This window comes from Pongo pygmaeus, chromosome 8 (genome assembly GCF_028885625.2).
Source record: "Pongo pygmaeus isolate AG05252 chromosome 8, NHGRI_mPonPyg2-v2.0_pri, whole genome shotgun sequence".
Taxonomy (NCBI): Eukaryota; Metazoa; Chordata; class Mammalia; order Primates; family Hominidae; genus Pongo; species Pongo pygmaeus.
This window is the reverse complement of record NC_072381.2, coordinates 85,721,556-85,738,948: the sequence shown is the minus strand read 5'-3', so window position 1 is coordinate 85,738,948 and position 17,393 is coordinate 85,721,556. Positions and strand designations below refer to the sequence as shown.

The window sequence follows — 17,393 nt, the reverse complement described above, 5'->3', positions numbered from 1 at the left end:
TGACAAGTTTCTCTTGCCTGTGTCACAAGTATGAGCTTCAGCTTTCAGGGTCTCAGGAAAAAGGTAGGAGCAATTTCATTTATTCCAAGTCAGAAAACATAAGAAAAATTTTAAAATGTTAGTTTGGAGGCTTAGAGCCAGAAGACAATTCAGGATTCAGTCCAAATTTTAGAAAATAACAAAAACTCATTAACAATGGACAAGACAATAATCTAATAATGAGTATAACTTCCTTTTTCTCTCTTCAGTCATACCTTTCTACCAGATGCAAATCAAAATAGGGCCAATTAATTTGCAAAATAAGTCTCTGTTTTACTATATTTGGTCTGATTATTTGCATGAAGTACAGCAAGAATAATTATCTGCCATAAAGGCTATTTTAAATTGGCTTTATTGGAACTTTATTTTTTGTAATATATAAGAAATCTCAGATTAGACCTTTTATAAGCCTCTTGAGCCCAGCCAAGGGTTTATTGTGTCTGCAGATACCTGTATAAGTTGGGTGAATTCCTCTCTTCTTGAGGTTCAGAATAACTTGAGGTTTCTGGGCCTGTCAAAAAGTTACATTCTTTGCTTACCACAGGTTAGAAACCCTGTAAAGTAACTAAATAGATAAGTAAAAAGGCTGATTTTTCCAAGAGACTTTTATTGGCTCTGTAAGTCCGCATCAATTCCTCAAAACAATCTGCTCATTTCTGAAAATATGCCATTCCAGTCAAAGGCTTGATAAAATAACTAGTGTCTCTAATTATGCCCTGTTACGACAGAAAACAGATTCTTAATAAACTTATGCAAATAACTATATTGCCATAAATTAGAAATACATATAGTTTCCAAATTCTGGAGAAAATAGGTAAAGAGGAAGAAATGTGCTTTCAATTTTTCTCAGAAGATTATACTTTACTTAAATGTTAAAAGCTGTAAACACAAGTTCAAAAGAAAAAAAAAGTTTTTTTGACTCTGAAAATCAAGACAAAATGCAATGCTTCAAATAAAAAAAGTTACTTAAAAGTATTTTAGTCTTCTAGTAGTTCAGTTCCATTCAATTAATTCATTCCACAGTTTTTTAATTAGAGTTTTGGAAGGTTTATATTTCTTTTCTTTTCCTAGTCCAATGGCACAATCTCCAAAGTCATCAGAAATCTGCATTCAAGAGTACCCATCAGAGTCCTTTCCATGAACTTCCCTAAAGAATAAGTAAATTTTGAACTCTATCTGATTATAAATCTTTTTTGTGAAAAGAATAAAAGTAAAAAATAATAGTCTTATAAACCTCATTGATAAGGATATTTATTTGTTGTACATAATAGGTTTGCCACCAAGTTTGCTATATTAAATTGACTTTATCAAATTGTAATGTCAAATAAATAATTACTTCCAGGCTTAAGCAAAATGATTAAAAATTTAATAAGAAATATATATATATAAATTGGAAATTACAATATCCATAGAATATTAAGTTTAAAGAGGCCAAGAGAACATTTAATCAAACTCATTTACTTTATATACACACACAAAATGAAGGTACTAGATATATTGAAGTCTTTTCCATTAAATCTGCGTTTTAACAATTTTCTTACATAAGTAATATGGTATAAAATATTTTAAAACTGCTACTATAGCACTATTTTTCTGTTTTCTATAAAATATTAAATCTTATTTGCAATAAAGATTTGCCCTTGAGATAGAAATATATTTTAATGCAATAACAAGCAGCTAGATACCTGAGCTAGCTTATTCATAAGGAAGTCATTATAATAAATCGTTGCCCACACATTTAGATGCATCAACTTTTTTATTTCTCTAACAGTACAGAAATAGTGAAAGCAAATAAGAAAAAAAATACACTTCCTATATACATGTACAAAATTTACAGACCTCCTGAAATACTTCTCTCAGATCATGATATTAGAATGACTGGTTGTACAGGTAAAAAATAACTAAGTAGTATTAATGGGACTCTAAACGCTTTGGGATAATTTTGCAAATAATTTTTCCCCAATGCAAAAGAATCACAAAGATATATTAGCAAAGAATAGAAAAGTTAGTGACTGAAGAGAGGAAAGGTGTACTATGGTTTAGTGAACTGCTTAATTTCTGGAATCCTGCAGAACGCAATTAAAATTTAAATGCAATTGTGAATGACCTGCTTTACTAATGAGCTTACAGTAAATGATTATTCTTAATACTCCTAATATATTCATTGAAAGGGAAACCTTAAATCTGAAAGATTTGTTTTGACTATCAATTTATCATTATTACAACCTTTCTTTGCTTGGGTAAAACATATATGCTATTCTTTATTAAATGAAAATGTCTTTGAAAATAAACATTTATAATATAATTACTAGAACAATTACGGTTAATGACTCATAAGGAACTCTTATATTACTCTTATATTAGTACAGCAAAATTGTTTTTTTGGGAAATTGCTAAGAAAATTAATTTTATATTTATTCCAAGAGGTAATAAAATTATAATACAAAATAACCATAATAATAAAAACTTATTATAAAATATCTGCCTCATCAACCTCAGGCTTGATGTAACAATTTATTTGTTATGGTCACTAAACACATAAAAGTACATTAGGCAAAATTAGATTATCTTTATCAATTTTTGTCAATAAACTCAAGTTTGAAAGCCTAATCCCTGTTCAGTTAGAAACAATTTTATACTGATAATTCACTCATTTGCAAGTGGAAACATTACTATTTGGCTGATTCAAATAGATGATTAAAAACTTTTAATACAACTGAAAATTATTGATTTATTGAAATTTATTAAAAGACTATATTGATTCAAAACTTTTTACATAGGAAAGTTACTTCTCACAGAATTAATCTTGTTCTCACTGTCAGTCTTGCTTACTCTGTCAAAAGGAAGGGAAAGAGAAAAAATAGTTAAAAGCTTATTATTACACAGTTTTCCTACTGAAGTTTTATAGCAAAGAGAGCTCTGTTCCATCAAATTATCCACTGATATCTCACAAGTTTGCCATTAGTGAATGAATGAATGAATGCATACTAACCCTCTCAAAGCAGATGTTGCTTATTGGTTGGCATTTTACTTTAAAGAGATTTCCTTTCTCCGAAATTTGTATACTTTTTTATTACATACACAATGAATTTATGTCTTACTATTTTATTCAATGTGTTGTATTGTGATACAGTCATCATTTATTTTGATGCTCAAGTAGCACTAGATTTGGCCAATGTGAGCCATTTCAAGCTGGCTTCTCTATACCTTTCTGATACGTCTCCATCAATTTTTGAGTATGTTCTTAATTTCTACCACACAGTTTTCCAGGTTATATCTTGAACTTTCTCTGTCCCAGTCCTGAAATCAATCATTTCTCCAAGGAGACCCAGTTCCATTTAATAGAGAGTGGTATTTGAAGACCAAGACCTGGAAACTCATTATGCATCTTACTATTGAACTATAAAATGAATTGCCATACCTGCTCCACTTGATTCCTTACTAACTATTGAAGCATCCTCCAATTGTTTTCCTGCCGTCCTTCTCTCTTGCACTCTATACCAACCAAATTATTCATACTACAGCCAGATGTATCTTTCTAAAATGAATATCAGATCACCTGTTTAACCTCCTTACACTCTCTAAGGACTTCATTTTGCAAATTAAATTTTAGAAAGAAAAAAAGGAGGAAAGAAAGAAGAAAAGAAGGAACAAAGAAAAAAAGCAGAGGAGGAAAAAGAAAGAGAAAGATCTGGAGATGTACTGTTTAATATAAGACCTATTATTAAAAATAATACATACTTAAAAATTTGCTAAGAGGATAGATCTTACCATAAGTACTCTGAACATAAAACAGAAAGCAAAAACAAACAAAAAACAGCAGTGCCAGGAGAAAGCTTTAGGAAGTGACAGAGAAGTTGATCACATTAACAGTTATAATTGTTTCATGGGTATATATTTATCTCCAAACACATAAAATTGCATATATTAAATGTTTACAGCTTTTTGTATGTCAATATTACAGTAATAATGTGGAAAGAAAAAGAGAAAGAGAGAAGAAAGAAAGAAAGAAAGAGAAAGAAAGAATGAAAGAAAAGAAGAAAAAGAAAGAAAGAAAGAAAGAGAGGAGGGAGGAGGGAGGAAGGGAGGAAGGAAGGAAGGAACTAACTTTACCGCAGACTCTAGATGATCTGCTCCATTCCAGACTCTGGCTCCCATCCCATACCATCCCTCATCAGTCACTGGGCTCCAGCCATCCTGACTTTTATTCTTTCCTTCAGACATTTCCAACTCATTACTGCTCCCCCAATCTTTGCCCTTGCTGCTCCTTCTGTCTAGAATTATCTTCCCCAGATTTCCTCAAGGCTAGCCTTTTCTCGTCATTCATAATTTATAGCCAATGAACTCTTTCCTTAGCCTCAAAAAATAAGAGATTTTATAAATATACTGAATTGGAATTAAGCTTCTAAGACCTTATTATATTTTCCAAAACGTGAAAGCCTTTAGTGAGATACTCCTCAGGTGTAACCACAAGCCTCCAAGACGCTGACTCCTTGCCACCCAGCAGCTCTAGTTCTTGCATCTCCACACCCGCTCCACTGTAGCAGGCCTGAGGAGAAACCTCTATATAATAATAATAGAAAAAGTTTAGAGTTTTGACTATAACACAGGCATGAACATTTTATTTACCAACTGGAGAATCTTGTCTTATTTGTAAGTGACCAGAATTTAGTGGAGCAGAGGAATAAATAGCCCAACAGAGAGAATTTTTTGTCTCTAGTAGGAGATAATAATAAATTGCTTTGTAAATATATCTCTTGACATGTCATGCCTGCCCAAAGCTGTTATAAATTTGCTAAAGGAGTGTTAGTTATCTTTATCACCTTTTTCTCTGATAATAGTTCCCTGCACGTAGGAGAGTAGGAGAGGCTCATTATTCACTTGTTCAAGCATTTATTGAGCAACTCCTATGTGCCAGTCTATGTCATCCCTGAGGTGAAAATAACATGACTCCTGTCTTCAAAAAAAAAAAAAACTTAAATGGATTAGTCAACAAAGAAATGACAATGATCTAAGCATAAGGTGCTTTTCACAGTGTGATATCAACAAAGTACCACTGCACATAGAGGAAGATGAGCACCAGAGTGAAATAATTGAGCTCAACAAGAAATATTTTTTTAACTTTATACTACTAAACTTATTAAATTGTTGCTATGTTATGGTCATATTTGAATTCAGAGGAGGCAATTATTTTGGATAATCTTCACAGTACAGATTAGGGAAAATTTAATGGACCACTTTTAGGAGTCAAGTGAATTTCTGGAAGGTAACTGTTTGCTTCCAAAGTAAAGGGGACATTACCACTAGGGGATTGTCTATGGTCTTCTATTTCAGACGTGCCTGGGTCGTGTCAGTTTTCATGCAGCCTCTTATACTTCTCCCACCCAGTTCAAGATTGTTACAAATGCCGTATGGAACAATTTATTCCGTTATCCATCCTCAGTTTCTCCCCTATAAACATGAAAATTCCTTTGAAGAGAAAGTAGATTTTTATTATTCTGACATGAAGGAATTTTACTATTTTCTGATGATAAGCTTTAACATAAAAATAAAGGAAAATGTGTGAACTCCCTGGGTACCAAGAAAACTAAAAGGGCACTATTGAATATGACACGAAACAGAGAGAGGAGATCAGAGACAATGGCCGTACACAGATTCTCTTGTTCTGTTATTTTGTCCTGTTCTACTAATTTATTTCTACTCCTTTGAACTTGCCCTAACATTCCATCTTTCCTCCTCATTTCTGAATTTCCAGGCCTCCTCTCAAGAAAACAAATAAAATATTATTTTAAAGATCTATAAAGTTTCTCTAACAATCTCAGGTTTTCTGTTAAGATCAGTCATGAGGAAGTCAAAAACAAAATGATTCACAGATAACACAGATCAAAATAAACATGATTTATATTGGCCAACTCCACTCAGAAGTCCACTTCCAAGCATTCTCCTGAGATATACCAGTGAACATTTGGGATCCCAAAAAGATGCTTATGTACAACACATGTTATATCACCAGCATGTCTTGGAAGAAATTATATCTAGTCCTGTAGGTCCCTGGACATTGTTAAGGGGGTAAAATTTCTCTTTTACCTCAAAACATTATCCAGTTCCTGGGAAATTACAGCAATCCTCCCAAGCCCAGAGAAGAGGCTGATATCCAAGTCTACTTTGTAGGCAAACAATACATGAATTTATTTATTTAAAAAAAATCTCATTAGTGCCAGAAAATGTGCTTGACATCTGGGATAAATTTATGAATAAAATATATTCCCAGCCTTTGGGGATCTCAAAGCATTCTTATTAAAAGCAGATGAACAGGATGTCTATGTTTTCAAACATGCTGCTATTGACTTACTGGAAAGAAAATGATCGCCTGACAGAGCAATCTGCAAAATGTAAAAGATTCATCGCAAAAATTCCAACGGAAGAAATGATCACCAATGTGACTGTTAAATAGGCCCCTATGTAAAGTCTTCTAATAGCAGGAGTTTCTGTGAATTCTAAAAGCAGGCTCTGACATCCATGATAAAGCTCTGGCTCCCAAGAAACATCTAATCAGAATGAATGCTTGTTCACATTTTCAAATTCCCAAACAATTCATCAATAGCTACAAATAAAATAATTAATGTAAACACCAAGAAACTATGTTTTGCACTATCCAAATTACCCACGCTGAAATGTTGAATGCCTTCAGTCCACTATCTAAGAATAATTGTTTTAACAATTTTTTTAGCCATACAATTAATAAACTTGTTGAGTAACCTTTATTAAGTCATACCAGGTATTAGGAGAAATAAGAATAATAGTTAAGGTGGAGGTAGATCTAGAAGGCAGCATAGGTAGTCTGTACTTTATATCCTAAGCAGTAGGAAATCAGAGACACCTCCTGAGCAAACAAGATACTTGGTAAAGTTGAAATTTGGAAACTGTAAACTGTTGAACAGTGTGCAGAATGAGCTAGAGACTGGGCAAGGAGTCTACAATGGAGTTATCTCCTCTACAAAAAGTAGGTAGCATTTTAAAAAAAGGGAAAGAAGCAAAGGTAGACTATAAGATGCCTCTGGAATTGAAAAATCCAATGTATTTAGATTTCTATTTTATTTGGAAACTTTTACATTTTAAGTGTACAGTTTAATCCCCTGTGAGTTACCTTTAGGAAGTTACTTACCTATAAAACTAGGTTAATAATAGCACCTATATCATAAGACTATTGAGATTATTGAATGATATAAGGCATTGATAAATATAGTATTAGAAGAATACCTGCTATATAACAAGTAATCAACAAAAATGATATAATGCATTTGTAAATGTAATCTTAGCAGAATACCTGCTACGTAACAAGTGACCAATGATGTTACTATGTTATTATCATTATTAGAAACAAAACAATAGTAAGTAATATTTTATTTTGGATAATATCCTTTCTTTTGTATTCATCATGTTCTTTTAAAGTTCCAGATAGAAAGTTAAAAGAATGGATTTTAGCATAAAATATCACTGGATGAAATGACAACTGCGGACACTGTGGAGATTTTAAAAATCTTACTTTTCACTACCTATTTTTAATATTTTAATTGTTTTAAGGTATTACATGATTAAGAAAAAAATATTAAAAACAAAAAAGAAAGAACAACTTATAGTCACATTAAAAAGCAATTAACAAGTGATAGACATGCTTATTCAAAAGTGAAAATAATAATCATAGAAAGGGATTACACTTTTTAAGTTTCCACTATGTGCCTGACACTGTTTTAAGCTCTTTCATATATGTTATCATGATTATGTCTCTGAACTTAATATCATTAGTCTTCTGAACTGAAAGTTATTCCAAGTTATTGATGAATTGCAGAGAGGATTACAGACTTGTCTACAAGGTTATCCAGCTAATTAGTAGAAGAATTATGAAATGAACTCAGACAATGTAATTACATATATGCACACTTAAATTTATCATTTAAGAAATTAAAATCACAAAGCAAGTCTCTATAATTACAATTGGCTCTGCCAGCCACAATATTTGGGGTAGATGTTTCTGCTAGGAAAATGCCCTATGTCTGTTTTCATGTTTGGTAAGTCTAACTCCATGGTCCAAATAATGCCCACATCTGAGAAACATATCACCCAAGGCATTCAACAGACCATAAGAATAAAACCATTTTTATTTTCAAAAGAAAAATAGTACAAATTAAATAATAAAATAAAAATCTTTGTAAACACTTTGGAAACAGTAAACCCTCCCCTATCTCCAAACTAATGTCAGGATCCAGAAGCAAATAAAGAATCAGTGAGTCTTCTAATTCGTTCAAAAACCTGAGATTTCTTAAAGATCTGTCTACTTTGCAGCTGCCAAGTGAATTACTGAATTTATGAGGGTGAAGCTGAGCCTGAGCTACTGATCAGTGAAGTTGGTTACAACTGGGTGGAAGAGCTGCACCGCTGAGAACTCCAGAAAATGGCAATATCACTCAAAGCCTGCAAGATCCTGCCATGAAAACATTACAAAGTGGACTGCACTTGAATGCCTGGTTCACGTGATAAGTCATTTTTGGAGCCTTGTGAAAATTCTCAATGATACTAGGCCTTTGACTTCCCAATTTAATAACATTAGAGGCCAAAAGGGGTTTGATCTGAACTGGCCTTTGTTTGTCAAAATGATGTTTCAGCAAAACCCACTTTACGGAAAGCAACCATTCCATTTCTGTTTTTCGTTTCCCTTTAACAACTATTTAATATCCCAATTTTACATTTATCTGGCAACTCTAAGTTAAAGTTAATGTTATATTTATGTAAAATTGTCTAACTGTAAAAGGATGAATTACTGTTTATTTGGCAGAGGTTAGTGAAACACTGAACCCAATAATTGATCTTTAGCTAATTGTAGCTTAGTTTGCACTGTAGCAATTATAAGTCGCTAGAAAGCCTTTATGATTCATTTTTACTTATTTTATTTTCAAATCAAGGGAGATAAAGATACATATTTTAGTAAAGAAAGCCAGAGTATCTGTGAGTTAAGCTACTGCAAACCATGAGTTTTCATTTGTAAGTGGAACTGAAACCAGTTTGTTTGTAAACTGTAATAATGGTTACTAATAGTTGCATTTGACAAGAACTTAACAATGAACGTATTTCCTTAACTTACTGTTAAATCTTGGTAACATTTAACATCCTAGCAAGGTTTCTACTATGCACATGAACTTTGGGAATTTACAAAATTGTAAAAAGATGTTTTATCAGTAAATTTTGAGTGTCTTCTTGAGGCCTTCATTGCTGTTGTTTTCAATCATAAATTATCATTAATATAATACCACACCGTCATTTTCAATTTAGTTTTCTGTGGGTGTTTTGGTTAATTCTACAATACATAGTCATTTATATTTGTGTCAAAGTTATTTTGGGGCTAGAATTTTCCAACTCTACTTGTATGAATTATGTTCCATAAAGAAACATATAAAGCACAATATGCTTACAGCTAATGCACACATATTATAATGCTCCAAAATATGTTCGACAGTGTGACCGATTACTCACCTGTGCAGAATCTCCTGTATAAAACTAAAGGAGGACCATGCCTGGAATGTGAGTGGGGATAGAGTGAACATTATTCTGTGAATCAATACAGTGACAAATCTCAGAAAATTCCATGCAACAAAGAAACTAGTAGATGTTGATTTTCATGGAACTGAAAAGTTGGTTGATGTTGCTTTAGAAACATGCTTTATTGGTGACATAATTTGGTGTAAAGGTAATATTACATTAAAAAATGTCTGCAGGACTTCTCTGGGAGTTGTTTGTGCTAACATGAATTGTGACTCTTTATGAATGGAATATATTTTGTTAAATTTCTCAAATATATTTTACTGTTAAATAACTTAATGTTTTCAGGAATGCATGTGGGGAAATGCTCGAGTAAGGGTTAAAAACCCTGAGGCCTTTCTTACCCTATGGAAATAATTGATCTAAATGTTAGTACCACTGGGCTCAAGCTTTAAAAATCCAAAACTAAAAAGTGTCATGGATAAACTGCTGTTTTACTTTGTGGATGCCATCAGTCAAATACCACAAAATCACACTTAGGGAACAAAGTTGTTTATTAATTGAGGTTTCAACAAAGACCATGGACATTCTCAAGGTATCTCAAAAGAGGGGAGTTAGGGAGAGGTACCTACATGCCTTGCAGGTCCACAGTTAGTCCTAAAATGGTCTTGGCAGAGAATAATTAGAGCTTGTAAATTGGAGATTGGTTAGAAGAGTTCAGTGATCTCAACATTAGAATATGGGAGTCCCCCGTGATATGGTCTGGATCTTTGTCCCCTCCAAACCTCATGTTGAAATGCAATTCCCATTGTTGGAGGTCAGCACTGATTGGAGGTGTTTAGTGCATGGGGGCAGATCCCTCATGAATAGCTTAGTGCCATTCCCTTGGTGATAAGTGAGTTATCCTTCTGAGTTCACATGATATCTGGTTGTTCAAAAGTATGTGGCACTTCCCCTTCCCTTGCTCCCGGTCTTTCCCATGTGATACGGTGGTCCTCTTCACCTCTTGCCATGATTGTAGCTTTCTGAGGCTCTTACCAGAAGCAAATGCCAGCACTACATCTGTGGTGTACACTGTGCAGAACCAGGAGCCAGTTAAACCTCTTTTCTTTATAAATTACCCAGCCTTAGGTATCTCTTTATAGCAACACAGGAATGGGCTACCACAGAAAACTGGTATCAGGAGTGGAATATTGCTATACATATACCTGAAAATGTCCAAGCAGCTTTGGAACTGGGTAACCGGCGGAGATTGGAAGAATTTAGAAGTCTCAGAAGAAGATAGGAAGATAAGGGAAAGTTTGCAACTTCTTAATGACTGGTTAAATGGTTGTGACTGAGATGCCGATAGAGATGTGGATAGTGAAAGTCAGGCTGAAGAGGTCTTAATTGGAAATGAGAAAGTTAACAGAAATTGTAGTAAAGGTCCTCTGTGCTACGCCCTAGCAAAGAACTTGGCTGCACTGTGTTCGTGCTTTAGGGATCTGTGGAAGTTTGACCTTAAGAGTGATAAACTAGGGTATCTGGTGGAAGAAATGTTTAAGCAGCAAAGCATTAAAGATGTGGTCTGGCTGCTTCTAACAACAATAAGATAGAGAAGCAGGGAAATGACTTAAAGTTGGAAATTACGTTTTAAAGAAAAACAGAGCATAAAAGTTTGGAAAATTTGCAGCCAGGCCCTGTGGTAGAGAAACAATCCAAATAGTCTGCAATCCAAACAGCTTGCTACAGAGATTATGACTAAAAAGGAGTCAAGTGCTAATATCCAAGACAATAAAAAGGCCTCAAAGGCATTGCAAAAGTCTTTGAGACAGTTCCTCCCATCACAGTCTCAAAGACATAGGAGGAAAAAGAGGTTTTGGGGGCCAGGCCCAGGGCCCTGCTGCCTGCTCAGTTTCAGGACACTACTCACCACATCTTGGCTGCTCTGGCTTCAGCCTCAGGTCAAAGGGACCCAAGTATAGTTCAGGCTGCTGCTTCAGAGGACACAACCACAAACCCTGGCAGCTTTCACATAGTTTTAAGCCTGTGGGTGCACAGCTTGCAAAAGTAAAGGAAGCTTACTGGCTTCTACTTCAACAGCACTAAATACATGGGAAAGCATGGTTGCCTGGGCAAAAGCATGCCACAGGGGTGGAACCCCTGCAAAGAGACTCTACTGAGGCAATGACAAGGGGAAATGTGGGATTAGAGCCCCCACACCAAGTTCCCACCATGGTACAGCATAGTGGAGCTGTGGTAAGGGGACAACTGCCCTCCAGACCCAAGAATGGTAGAGTCACCAGCAGTTTGTTTTGTCAGCCAGGAGGAACCACAGGCACTGAACTCCAGCGCATCAGAGTAGTTGTGTGGGCTACATCCAGCAAAGCCAAGGATGGAGCTGCCCAAGCCAAAGGGGTGGAACTACCCAAGCCAAAGGGGTGGAGCTGCCCAAGCCAAAGGGGTGGAGCTGCCCAAGGCCTTGGGAGCCCAGCCCTCACACCAGTGTGCCCTGAATGTAGGGCCTGGAGTCAAAGGAGATCATTTTGGAGCTTTAAGATTTAATCACTGCCCTGCTAGGTTTTAGACTTGTGTGGGGCCTATCATCCCTTTTTTTTTTTTTTGGCCAATTTCTCCCTTTTGGAATGATAATATTAACCCAATGCCTATAACACCATTGTATCTTGGGAACAAATACCTTGTTTTGATTTTACAGGCTCAGAGGCAGAAGGAGATGAGTTTCAGCTGAGACTTAGGACTCTGGACTTGATGCTGGAAAAAGTTAAGACTTGCAGGGACTACCAAAAGGAAAGGATTGTAATTTGTAATGTGAGAAGAACATGAGATTTGGGGAGCCAGGGATGGAATGATATGGTGTGGATGTCTCTTCTCTCCAAATCTCATGTGGAAATGTAATGGCCACTGTTGGACATGGGGCCTGCTGGGAGATATTTAGATCGTGGAAGCAGAACCCTCATGAATAGCTTATTGTCATCCCCTTGGTGATGACAGAATTCTCTTTCTGAGTTTATACAAGATCTGATTACTTAAAAGCATGTAGCAACTTCCTCCTCTCTTTTGTTTCTGCTTTTGCCATGTGATATGCTGCTCCCTTTCACCTTCCACCATGCTTGTCAGCTTTCTGAGGCCATCACCAGAAGCAGATGCTGGCACCCTGCTTCCTGTACAGCCTTGCAAAACTGTGAGCCAATTAAATTTTGTATTTTGTAAATTACCCTGCCTCAGATATTTCTTTATAGCAATGCAAAAACAGCTTAACACATTGCAGAATTACTGCTAGATCATTTATTTGTCATCCTCTAATGAAACACCTAGGCATGAGTGAGCTAGCCTTCAAAGAGTTCGAACTTAGATTTTCTCTGATGTTCTTAGATTTTCATGGCTTTGTCTGGTATAGTTTATTTGTTTATGAGAGTAATTTTCCATTCTATCAATTTTTTGGAAAATGGTTTCTTATGGCATTGTATTAGACAGCCTGCCCTTTGTTTACTTAAATATAAATTATTTGATGGGGCTGATGGGCCTTTCCATCCCTTTCATATAGAATGTAGAGGTGAGAAAACATTGCTGGTGATATCACAGAACTCAGTGACTAGGGGCTCAAAATGATGACATTTAGGAGTAGCTTTCAAACCTTGGAGAATCCATAGACTCTGAGATTCATTTTTTCCTCCCATATCACTCAAATTTGCTGCATGAAAAACATTGACATTTCAGGGGCATGTGAAAAGAAACATTTGTTTGTCTCCAGGTCAGCTAAGATGGTTTTCTTTAAAGGTGTGTATCTGTGGATAGAGTAGGGCAATTTTGTTTCATTCTTCTTCTTAGGTGCCAGAATAGAGGAGCAGCAGCTTTCCAAAATATGTGGTTCTTGTAGAGATGCTAATAAAGCAAGCCCAATAGTGAAAGCACATTTCAAACTTTTACTTGAGTCATGTACCACACTAGCCCATTCATCAGTGCAAGTTGCAATGGTCACACTGTATGTCAAGGGGAGAGAAGTATTCCCCAGCTACAATGAAGCTATGGCCTGCCAGTAGATGTATAATCTTACTGTCATAGCCACTGATTCCCTCTTTCCAGTTACAGGAATTATGGATGACTGATTCTTCCTCTTCATTTATAGGTTGGGAAAACTGAGACCTCAGGAGTTTTAGCCTGCCAAAACATTGTTTTATTGATTTTTAAATCGATTTTTTTGTTTATTATAAGATTACCATGTGATTACTACCAATGTAGAGCAAATAATTCCAACTTTCTCTAGTCATAAATTAGACTTCATAAAAAGCATGACTAAAGTAAGGAATTCAACTCTAATATCTTGATAATTATTTTACCACAAATGAAAGTTATATACAATAGCTAGGATAGAAAGAACCTATTATCAAATTCTTAGCATTTTATTTCAAACATATATTTTATTAATTAAGTAGTTTCTGGCACAATTTTCCACTTGCACTCCTACAATTAAGCTAAATCAATGTATGTACCTGTTGAAACACACATTGCTGGTATATCATTTAAGTTACCCATGCCACTATGTACTTCTTCCTCAGTATTTACAAAGCAGAACAGAGGCGGAAAGAGACATTGATAAAATAATAATTGGAAGGGAAATACAAAGTGTACCTAACCTAAAAGTTCTAGTTGAAAAATTCATAATTTTGATTGTTTTTGTTTTCATTTCTTTTTAATTTTAGGTTGTTTTCATTCTGTGTGTTTTTATTGAAGACAACTTACAGAGTTTCTGATGCATTCCAAATCATGCCAATTTAGAGAGTTTCTGATGCATTCCAAATCATGCCAAAAGACCACATACGTGGTCTTTTGATTGAACCTGAGTGCATACCAGCTCTATCACAGAGCTCAAACCTGACCAATTACTGAGCCACTCATCCAATCCCATTATTCAAAAACTAGGTTACTTGAAAGTACCATTTTAAAGTCTGTGCATCAAGGAATCTCCCTCATTGCACAATATAAGATTTTGAAGTTAAAGATCCAATGACCAGGCCAGGCACGGTGGCTCACGCCTGTAATCCCAGCACTTTGGGAGGCCGAGGCAGGTGGATAACAAAATCAAGAGATGGAGACCATCCTGGCCAACATGGTGAAACTCTGCCTCTACTGAAAAATACAAAAATTAACTGGGTGTGGTGGCACACACTTGTAGTCCCAGCTACTCACGAGGCTGAGGCAGGAGAATCACATGAACCCGGGAGGTGAAGGTTGCAATGAGCCCAGATCACGCCATTGCGTTCCAGCCTGGTGACAGAGCGAGACTCCATCTTAAAAAAAAAAAAAAAAAAAAAAAAAAAAAATACAATGACCAACTCCTTAGTGTGTTATGTCTTAAAATCAGATGTCTTATTTTAAACCCCAGACCTGCCATTGAGTGAGCTGCCATGCAACCTTTTTTGATCCTAGTTATTTCTTAGGCACGATAGGATAAGACCTGTATGGTAATATTTCTTTTTTTTTAAAAAAAAAAAAAACAGCTTACAAGCTAGCATATATTGTGATAAAATGTTTTACAATATATACATGTGCATATAACCACATAAATATGGAATATATACATATGCAGACACATGCATAGAAAATCTATCTGTGAATAGTGGAATTATAGTTGATTACTTACTCTCTAAACTTACTTTTATCCTTTTAAAACATATTACTTTTCCAAACCAAGAAATAAAAATACTTTCATCCCAAAAGCAAACATATTTAGGAGTTTCTAGATTACGTGTTCAAATGTCATAGGTGACTCCAGGGAAAATCACTGAATTATTAATTGTAGAAAAAGTCAGAATATTGTTTTGATATCTTCTCTAAGAATATCTGAAAAAACCAGAGAGAATCTTTCCTCAGTCAGCAGTAAATGATAGTATCTCCCAACTCACGTATCATGACTTTTGTTAGAAATTAGCTGCACACACAGATGATACTGGTCTATGTATGAAGTCCAGCCTTGACCACACATCCTAAAAATGATGTGTTGTATTCAAATGGGACAAGGCAATAATTTTTTTTGCTTTACTGTATTCATCCATTCTTATGCTGCTAATAGCAACATACCCAAGACTGGGTAATTTATAAAGGAAAAAAGGTTTAATTGACTCACAGTTCTACATGGCTGGGGAGGTCTCACAATCATGGTGGAAGGCAAAGGAGGAGCAAAGTCATGTCTTGCTTGGTAGCAGGCAAGAGAGTACGTGCAAGGGAACTGTCCTTTTATAAAACCATCAGTTCTCATGAGACTCATTCACTATCACGAGAACAGCACAGGTGAAACCCACCCACATCATTTAATTACCTCCTACAGGGTCCTTCCACAACACATGGGGATTATGGGAGCTACAATTCAAGATGAGATTTGGGTGGGGACACAGCCAATCCATATCATTTACATAAGCTGGTTATGGTGTTCTGACTAGGTCATGTCCAATTTTATATCTCCAGCACTTAGAAAATCACCCCTGAAATCTGTGCTCAGAAATGTTTATTCAGTGAATAACACTAGGTGTTCTGGTAAGGAGCATGGACAGTGCTTGGTCTCATCCTTGCTCTTACACTTAGTCACTGTCAAATTAGACCAGAGTAGCTGATCTTCCTCACTGAATGGACATAATGAGCCTTATTTAACCAAGTTATTTAGGCAGTTGTATTCAATGAATTTTCTCTTGCCCTTAATTTTACATCTATGTAATGCAAATCCTCAGGCTTCTTGAAATGATTAAACTAAATTGCACATATGCAGCATGTAATGTAGTATTGCCAATTATTAATAAATATTTTACAATTATTTACACTCACTGTTATTACTCTTGTCTCTTGGAGCAATTTTTCCCCTGATTTCTAAGTTAATTTTAATTGAGATTGAGTGTGCCTCCTTTCACAGATCTATGATAAAGAGTCTTAGAGGTTTAGTTCTCCTGCAGGGCAGAGGCCCCAAATCCTAGATTTCCCACAGTGATGGAAATGAGAGACTTTGACATGATGAGCATTCTTCTGTACTATACTATAGCCAAGACAAATGCCAGACAATTTCCTGGATAGTCTATAGGTCTATGTTAACTCCTTCCAATAATTTGCTGCTGATTATGAAGTTTTATTTAACCAAAAACTTGAAAATAGGAATATACACTTTCTGATGTATGTCAATGACTCAGAAAGGGTGCCCATTTCTCTTCACATTTTCAAGGTCATAACAAAATATGGAAAACTTTCATTTGTTTATTGTTCATTTTCCCAGGACTCAGGTCTTTGTGGTTTTGGAAGGGATAATAGGAAATTAAAACATCAATACACCCACCATATTTTTCTCAGTCCTAAACAAATGAAAATAGTATTTCCCAAGATGTTTCTTCAGTCCTGAATTCGTTTCTCTATGTAGCTCAATCTCAGCTGTGTTATGGAGGGCTACTAGAAATGCACTGAGTCTGCTGAAGTCATGTTGGTTATAATATTGATATTAATGAAGACGGAAGTTTGTTTACCTCTTACTACGCACTTTACATGTATAGATTCATTTAGTTTCCACAAAATTTTATCAAGAAGTACTAAAATTTTATTTTACCGATGAGGAAACTGATGCACAAACAAATTAAACAACTCATCCAAAGTTTCACAGCTAGTAAGTAATAGAGCTGACATTTGAAACTTGTCATTTTGATTTTAATCGCTGTGTTTATCCCCTTTACCAAACTGCTTTTAAAAGATGGAAGGAAAGGCCGGGCACAGTGGCTCATACCTGTAATCCCAGCTCTTTGTGGGGCCGAGGCAGGCAGATCACTTAAGGTCAGGAGTTCGAGACCAGC

General features: G+C 35.4%; 1 protein-coding gene across 2 annotated transcripts in view; it reads right to left on the bottom strand.

The window, feature by feature from the left end:
- Positions 1–2,767: 2,767 nt before the first annotated feature.
- Positions 2,768–17,393, bottom strand: part of LOC134740166 (uncharacterized) — a 43,090-nt gene continuing 28,464 nt past the window's right edge. The window contains exons 3-4 of one of the 2 annotated variants that reach the window (XM_063669965.1): positions 4,452–4,602; positions 2,768–2,872 (exon numbers count right to left, since the gene is read on the bottom strand). In XM_063669965.1, coding sequence (XP_063526035.1) covers positions 2,812–2,872; positions 4,452–4,602 — 212 coding nt within the window. In that variant the 3' untranslated portion in view covers positions 2,768–2,811. Of the gene's footprint in view, positions 2,873–4,212; positions 4,603–14,760; positions 14,862–17,393 lie in introns of those variants that run through there. The other variant, XR_010127431.1, reaches the window with a different exon arrangement.